This window comes from Quercus suber, unplaced genomic scaffold, assembly GCF_002906115.3.
Source record: "Quercus suber isolate HL8 unplaced genomic scaffold, Cork oak 2.0 scaffold_223, whole genome shotgun sequence".
NCBI lineage: Eukaryota > Viridiplantae > Streptophyta > Magnoliopsida > Fagales > Fagaceae > Quercus > Quercus suber.
The window spans coordinates 929,933-938,170 of NW_027069681.1; the positions used below are offsets into that span (position 1 = coordinate 929,933).

An 8,238-nucleotide genomic window follows, 5' to 3' on the forward strand; every position below is an offset into this window, starting at 1 on the left:
TTTTTGGGGGGACAAGCCCAGAACAACTGTCACATTCGCACTTNTCATCTTTCAACTTTTCTTTAGAAAAATTTTTCTTGCAATAATATTGTTTGAAGCCACCTTACTAAAGGTCTGATTGGAATCTGCTTATTTTGTTAAAAATAAAATTTTTTTACTGAAAATACTATAAATAAAGGTAAAAAGTTAGTTGAAATAGTATAGTAGGATTCATAAATAGTATCAAACAGTACAGTAAGACTTATGAATAATAACAAAAATAAGTTAAATAGTAAAATAAGTTAGCAAAAAATAAACTAGTCAAATAAACACTAAACATAATTATTTTAAGAGTACAATTTTTTGTATCACAATTTTGATGCAGTAGACAATAAGTGGTTGCCTATATTAATTTCATATAAATCAATTATTTTTTCTTCATTATTCATAATCTACCACGTCAAGATTGTGATACAAAAAATTATAGATCTAAATTTTCTCTATTAAAAGAGAAATTTTTTTAAAAAAATATTAATTTGATAATGTTTTTATAACAAATTATATGCAAACAATCTTACTCACCGATAGACAAAAAGAATTTTTGGAGATAAGTTCACATTTGAATACTCATGTCATGCTTATTCTAGTCTCGAGGAGGATGATAATTGATGATTCACGTGTAACACGCGCAATAGGAGAGAGCGTGAAGCAGCAGTTCTAATAGGATGAAACTTTTTCCACCTGGACGGAACCGGACACCACTAGACTCGTATACACTGAGAAGCGAGAGAGAGATATCATAAAAAAAGTGACCGAGTTGTGCGTGTTTGTTTCCTCTTTAAAGTTTTAAACTTCAAAAAAACTTATAGTCCTAGTCAATCCTCAATATCTCTCTATCTATCTTCCCTTCTCCAAAATTTTCTTCAGTCAGTTCAGTTTCACACACAACTATCACATCCCCAACACCATTATGCCCTCAATACTTCCACCATTTTCCTAAACCCCACCAATCCCCACCACCCACATCATCACATTTTCCACCTCCAAAGACCACAATCCATGGGTGAACAAACCCAAACGGAGCCCCACCTTGACTCCACCACCACCACCGCCACAACTGTCAGCACAACCACCGCAATCGTGGAAGCCACCGCACCAACTACAACCGCAACAGAAATAACTAATTCCCCAACCGAAATAACCAATGCGGCAGCAGAAGCAGCCGCAGCCACAACCCAAACTTCATCTCCCCCTTCCAAAATCCCCTTCCGTCCTCGAAAGATCCGAAAACTCTCGCCCGACCCGAATTCCCCTCAAACCCTCGCAATCACCACCCAAACTCAAACCCAAACCCAAACTCCGAAACCGAAATCCACCAAATCGAAAACCGCTCAGCCCCGCGCAATCCAATCCATACCCCGAATCGCGGCGAGGTCTCTCTCTTGCGACGGCGAGGTCGAAATCGCTCTCCGCCATCTCCGAAGCTCGGATCCGATTCTCTCTCCCTTAATCGATATCCACCAACCGCCAGTGTTCGACACTTTCCAAACCCCATTCTTAGCCCTAACCAGAAGCATTCTCTACCAGCAGCTCGCGTACAAAGCCGGAACTTCAATCTACACTCGCTTCATCTCCCTCTGCGGCGGCGAGCCCGGCGTTCTCCCCGACACCGTTCTCGCCTTGACCCCTCAGCAGCTCCGCCAAATCGGCGTCTCCGGCCGAAAAGCCAGTTACCTTCACGACCTAGCGAGAAAATACCAGAACGGAATTCTATCCGATTCGGCGATTGTAAATATGGACGACAAGTCGCTGTTCACTATGCTCACTATGGTCAATGGAATTGGCTCTTGGTCCGTACACATGTTCATGATTTTCTCGCTGCACAGACCAGACGTGCTTCCGATCAATGATCTCAATGTTCGCAAAGGTGTTCAGTTACTCTACAATCTCGAGGAATTGCCTCGCCCTTCGCAGATGGATCAATTGTGTGACAAGTGGAGGCCTTACCGCTCCGTCGCGTCGTGGTATATGTGGCGGCTCGCTGAAGCGAAAGGAGCTCCTTCAAGTGCGGCTGCTGTCGCGGCCGGAGCTAGTTTGCAGCATCAACAACAACAGCAGCAGCAGCAACAGCAGCAGCAACAGCAACAGCAGCAGCAGCAGGAGGAACAGCAGCACCATCAGCAGCATCAGATGATTGATCCAATTAATAGCATTCTCAATCTTGGGTATGATTACCTTCGCTATGATTCTTGATTTTTCTTGCATAAGTAGTAGAAAAGGATGAATTTTTGTAATTCTTGCAAGATCTGTTGTTACTGGATTGTGGAAATTTGAGCTCATAGGGCTGATTGCTACAAAATTTTCATTTCTTGTTCAAGTGTTTCTGAACTTGATTGATGATCATGGATGGGTTTTTGGAACTGTTATGGAGTAAGTATGGCATTGTTTGTTTGGTGTCTTAGAAATTAAAAAAAAAAAAAGAAAAAAAAATTGTGTTTCTGATGCTCGTTATTCTGCTTATTGTGCTTCTTCCCTTCTCCAAAATTTTCTTCAGTCAGTTCAGTTTCACACACAACTATCACATCCCCAACACCATTATGCCCTCAATACTTCCACCATTTTCCTAAACCCCACCAATCCCCACCACCCACATCATCACATTTTCCACCTCCAAAGACCACAATCCATGGGTGAACAAACCCAAACGGAGCCCCACCTTGACTCCACCACCACCACCGCCACAACTGTCAGCACAACCACCGCAATCGTGGAAGCCACCGCACCAACTACAACCGCAACAGAAATAACTAATTCCCCAACCGAAATAACCAATGCGGCAGCAGAAGCAGCCGCAGCCACAACCCAAACTTCATCTCCCCCTTCCAAAATCCCCTTCCGTCCTCGAAAGATCCGAAAACTCTCGCCCGACCCGAATTCCCCTCAAACCCTCGCAATCACCACCCAAACTCAAACCCAAACCCAAACTCCGAAACCGAAATCCACCAAATCGAAAACCGCTCAGCCCCGCGCAATCCAATCCATACCCCGAATCGCGGCGAGGTCTCTCTCTTGCGACGGCGAGGTCGAAATCGCTCTCCGCCATCTCCGAAGCTCGGATCCGATTCTCTCTCCCTTAATCGATATCCACCAACCGCCAGTGTTCGACACTTTCCAAACCCCATTCTTAGCCCTAACCAGAAGCATTCTCTACCAGCAGCTCGCGTACAAAGCCGGAACTTCAATCTACACTCGCTTCATCTCCCTCTGCGGCGGCGAGCCCGGCGTTCTCCCCGACACCGTTCTCGCCTTGACCCCTCAGCAGCTCCGCCAAATCGGCGTCTCCGGCCGAAAAGCCAGTTACCTTCACGACCTAGCGAGAAAATACCAGAACGGAATTCTATCCGATTCGGCGATTGTAAATATGGACGACAAGTCGCTGTTCACTATGCTCACTATGGTCAATGGAATTGGCTCTTGGTCCGTACACATGTTCATGATTTTCTCGCTGCACAGACCAGACGTGCTTCCGATCAATGATCTCAATGTTCGCAAAGGTGTTCAGTTACTCTACAATCTCGAGGAATTGCCTCGCCCTTCGCAGATGGATCAATTGTGTGACAAGTGGAGGCCTTACCGCTCCGTCGCGTCGTGGTATATGTGGCGGCTCGCTGAAGCGAAAGGAGCTCCTTCAAGTGCGGCTGCTGTCGCGGCCGGAGCTAGTTTGCAGCATCAACAACAACAGCAGCAGCAGCAACAGCAGCAGCAACAGCAACAGCAGCAGCAGCAGGAGGAACAGCAGCACCATCAGCAGCATCAGATGATTGATCCAATTAATAGCATTCTCAATCTTGGGTATGATTACCTTCGCTATGATTCTTGATTTTTCTTGCATAAGTAGTAGAAAAGGATGAATTTTTGTAATTCTTGCAAGATCTGTTGTTACTGGATTGTGGAAATTTGAGCTCATAGGGCTGATTGCTACAAAATTTTCATTTCTTGTTCAAGTGTTTCTGAACTTGATTGATGATCATGGATGGGTTTTTGGAACTGTTATGGAGTAAGTATGGCATTGTTTGTTTGGTGTCTTAGAAATTAAAAAAAAAAAAAGAAAAAAAAATTGTGTTTCTGATGCTCGTTATTCTGCTTATTGTGCGTATTGGGAAATGGATTGTATTTTTGTTAGAATAGCTGTTACATCCGAAGTTGTGTTCCAATTGTTTCGCAATTGTGCTTCTGATTCTCGGTGGGAGCATGCATTTTATTTTTTGGGGGGGTTTGATTTCTGTATTTATTTCTTATGTCCTTTTAAGTATTTTGGTTGTTGGATAATCTTTTAGGCATTTTGTGACATGGCTAACTAACATTTCGAATCTGCTTCTTGTAATGATTTTTTGATGCGTGTTGAATAGACACGTGTTGTCAAGTGTGAGTCGTCCTCTTTAATCTGTAATGAAGGAAGACACATGTGCATTATGTTTTTTGCCTGCCAAATCGACACTGGAGTCATGGTTTAACATGTATTGGACACATATTCTAAATGATCGGTTGTTAGGAACTGAAGAAGAGAAAACCCTTATCCACTGTAGACTCTCCTTGCCATTTGGAGAATAGAACTACTTGGCCACACGTGTTGAAATCTGTTAAATATGATGTTAAATATGCTGAGGAAAGAAATTAATCAGCATTTTTGGTTTCAGCATTTTGGTCACTTTTTCAATTTATGGGGTATTTTGTCTTAATCAAGCAATCAATGGTATTTTACTCTTTTTCGATGTTTTGGAGGTACTTGTTTTTTTTTTTTTTTGGTAGGTTTAGGGGAGTATTGGTCATTTGTTAATAAATCCCTATAGGTGACCTATCCCGACACTTTTAAAAGTACTAGGATAGGTAANGTGATGTTAAAAAGAATAAGGAAATTTTCTACTCTTTCCATATGAAGGAAATAAAAAACTACGTGTTGAGGCATCATATAAGTTTAAGATTATCTTCAATGTCTGTTTGTTGGAAAATATGAAGAAACACCTTGACCATTATCTTGTCACTTATTCTATCTAAGGCAGGAATGCAAAAATTTGGAACACAATAAATGTACAATCATGAATGTCAATTGAAGGAAGAAAAGAAAAAATAGTTTCCACTTGAAGGAGGTTGTTTTGACTTATAAATTATTTTTCATATAATTTAGTGCGTGTGTTTTTCCTTTTTCTTTTTGCATACATTTTTTGTACATTCTAGAATCTTTGAGAATCAGGTCCTCTCTTTCCCCTCTGAATCATTCCTATGTTGCATCTCCCTCCCTTTGTCAAGCCTTTCCTTTAATGGTTGGGAGAAGCATTCACTTTTCGTAGCTTGGCAAGCATTCTTTCCAATCTTATTCAAATGTGGGGTGGTTTGGTTTGAACATAGGCTCAAATATGATTTGAAGGTCCTAGCTATACCATGTATTCAATACAATATCTGGAAAGCTGCGGGGATTACAAAAAGAGGGTGCTTTCCTGTGTTAAAAGAAAAAAGAAAAGGGCCTTAGAGAAGACACTCTTCTCTTATGGCTAGTTTGGATGGAGGGGGAGTAGAATAGAGTTGGCCAGAAATTAGCTAACTGGCCATTAGGTTTCTTCCTCCCACACCCCCTCTTTGCCAAAATTGGTAGCGAGCGGATGATGAACAATGAAGCTATAGCTCACCTTTCCCGCTATCTGCCTTTAAGTGATAGAGGAGTTTAATAGCCCACCAAAAAAAAAAAAGAAAAATCTAGAAGGGACTAAAGTAGTTAAATGATGAATGTTCCATTGAGAATTGGAGATACTCTAGATAACAGTTAATAGAATGCATGAAAAAGTTGTCACAAATCAAAGAAAAAGTAATCCTCTCCTTTTAGTTCTTTTAGTTGTCGTGTGGCATCTCACGAGGAGCGGGCCTCTTACATCAAAAGGTTTGTGAATTTGAGTTACCATTCCTTTGTGAAAAGCTCACCTGAAAGTGGAAGGTCCAATTTTGGGCTAGAACAACCATCCTCAAGTGCAAAGTTATCTGAAAATGAAAGGACTATAACATTCTCATTTGAGTTTGGCACTTGGAATATTTGTTGCAAGTGATATTGTGGAGAGTCAGATGCTTCATCAACTGTTTGAGAAATTTGAATTATACCTGACAGTGTTGTCATTCCCTTCTTTGGCTGGAGGTTTGTTGGGTTTTTCAGGTTTTCACTTGGGTCCTGAGGGGTGTGCAACAGCCAGAGGAGGAGGATCGTCTCTATCTCTTTGGCCGGAATTTGTCGGATGGCAAGATGGAGGGAGGAGCCGCCACGGGAGGGGCTGGGTTATCACTCAGCTGGGTGACTATCTCTCTTTATGGAGGGTTGGGTTACTGTTGAGATTGAATTGATTTTGTTTTGGATTGGGGTAGACCTGTTTTTAATGGGTTTGGGTTTGTCCAAATAAGATGTTTATCAATTGTTAAAGGTATTTTAATCATTTAAAAAACTATCTATAATGGTAAAAATTATAAAGAAAAGGACAAATTATAATATCTTTAGTTAACCAAATAAAAGGACAAATATATATATATATATATAAATACAATGTTGTTTATAATATGGTGTTAAATTCAAATTCTGAGTAATTTTGAACAAAATAAATGTCAACTCTTGGAAATTTTAATTGTTGTAACTTTAATCTCTTTAAGAATCTATTACTCTCAGGATTTGTAATTATCAACAACCTAAAAAACCCTTATATTATATGAAATTGGTGATTGAGGGATTAAAACTCATGGCTCAGTACTTGTTGTAGAGTAGGGTGTTCTGGAGATCTTCATTCTTAACATATCCATTAGAATGTTTGTTGCCTTTCACTTAAATATTTCATATTGAACTTCCCTTTGTGGACTTCGTTTGTTCTTGTTCCTGTGATTGAAGTTTAAACTAAGGTACAGATGCAGTTTTGAACTATCACTAGTATTTTTTTTTTTTGTAATTTAAAATATCAATTTCAAGACCTGCACAAAGAGTTATATATACTTGGTCAATAGATCTAAGTAGAGTTGAATTCCAGAAGCTAGACTCCCTGCTTATACCTTATTAAGCTTCTTAGTAAGACTTAAAAAGAGAACTGAAAAAAAAAAAGGATTCGTTGTGTTAATCCACCTATTAATGGGGAGGGAGCTGGATGCCACGAGGCCCCAAAGGAAATGTTTTGCTTCATTCTATAATCGCAGGTTGGATATTTTCTTATTTAGTTCAAGGTGTCTGCAGAGGTCTTGTTGAACAAAACCTACACAGACATTTCTAATTATTTCAATCTGATTGGGTCTATTTCTTTCCAGGAAGATTTTATTTTTCACGTGATATAGCAACATGATTGTGTCCTGTAAACACTTTAGGGGCAGCTATCCGTACTTTATTCAGTAGTGTTTATCATTAAACCTTGGTAGGCTTGAGCTTTCATCCAAATGGGTTCCATGGTAAAGTTGTATGCCACTTAGGGATTATTAAAGAGCTTGAAACAGTCAACTTCTCTGCTAGTTATTCTTCATCTCTTTGTGATGCTTATTACCCTTCATGCCATGTGATATAGGGCCTGTGCTTGGGGACAATGATTTAGATTGAAATGAGAAGTTCGGGTATCATTTATCTCTGTCCATCCATCAGTCTGGGCGCATGTACTTCAGAGCAATGCAAGAGCAAGAATAGTAGTCTAATGGGAAATTTTGGCGCTGAAAGTTCAGACATTCAAAGCCTTTGGAGATCAGTTTGTCGAACTATATTCAGTAAATCTTCTGTGAGATTAAATAAAGACCGTCTCTGCTAGGATTCTGTAATATTAGTTGAAGGACAGCAATTTTAAGTTGTCTACATGTCTATTATAGGATTTAATAGAACAGTGCTACAAAAAACCTTTGAAGGTGGTTTGGCACTCTTGATGGATATTACTGGGATTTCCATACTAGTTTACTTATTTAAGATTTAGTATGCCCAGTCCCGAAAAGAGTCCCTGAATCTGTGAATTTGTCCTGCATTATTTATAAATTAGTTTTTGAAAATACCATCTTAAGATTTTACTGCAGTCTTTTTGTTTCCTTCAAGTGAAATATCAATGAGCTTTTAGTAATGAGACGAGTGACTTTCAAGTGTAACGTCTATACAGTGAGTAGCTAGTTGCACTCTCTGACCTGCTTCTCTCTTTCTCAAGTCAATGTGGCCTCACGTCTCCCGCAAAAGGATATTATATATTATTATGTTTATGGTGGGTCCCATGTGTT

General features: G+C 40.1%; 2 protein-coding genes across 2 annotated transcripts; both read left to right on the forward strand.

Annotated features, from left to right (window-relative positions):
- The first annotated feature begins 770 nt into the window (after positions 1-770).
- Positions 771-2,426, forward strand: LOC136070282 (uncharacterized). The gene has a single exon (XM_065780035.1). It carries the CDS (start codon positions 1,039-1,041, stop codon positions 2,230-2,232), a length of 1,194 nt encoding a protein of 397 aa, XP_065636107.1. The 5' UTR covers positions 771-1,038; the 3' UTR covers positions 2,233-2,426.
- An 86-nt stretch (positions 2,427-2,512) lies between these two features.
- Positions 2,513-8,024, forward strand: LOC111996222 (DNA-3-methyladenine glycosylase 1). Its single transcript, XM_024028179.2, has 2 exons — positions 2,513-3,831; positions 7,554-8,024. Exons 1-2 carry the CDS (start codon positions 2,666-2,668, stop codon positions 7,573-7,575), a joined length of 1,188 nt encoding a protein of 395 aa, XP_023883947.1. The 5' UTR covers positions 2,513-2,665; the 3' UTR covers positions 7,576-8,024.
- Positions 8,025-8,238: the final 214 nt, after the last annotated feature.

What these genes read in the sequence shown, in the direction of transcription:
- LOC111996222 (XM_024028179.2), top strand. Translation starts at nt 2,666, where the DNA reads ATGGGTGAACAAACCCAAACGGAGCCCCACCTTGACTCCACCACCACC. An exon ending in AATAGCATTCTCAATCTTGG is followed by an intron (nt 3,832 to 7,553) that starts GTATGATTACCT and finishes CATGTGATATAG; the next exon opens with GGCCTGTGCTTGGGGACAAT.
- LOC136070282 (XM_065780035.1), top strand. Translation starts at nt 1,039, where the DNA reads ATGGGTGAACAAACCCAAACGGAGCCCCACCTTGACTCCACCACCACC.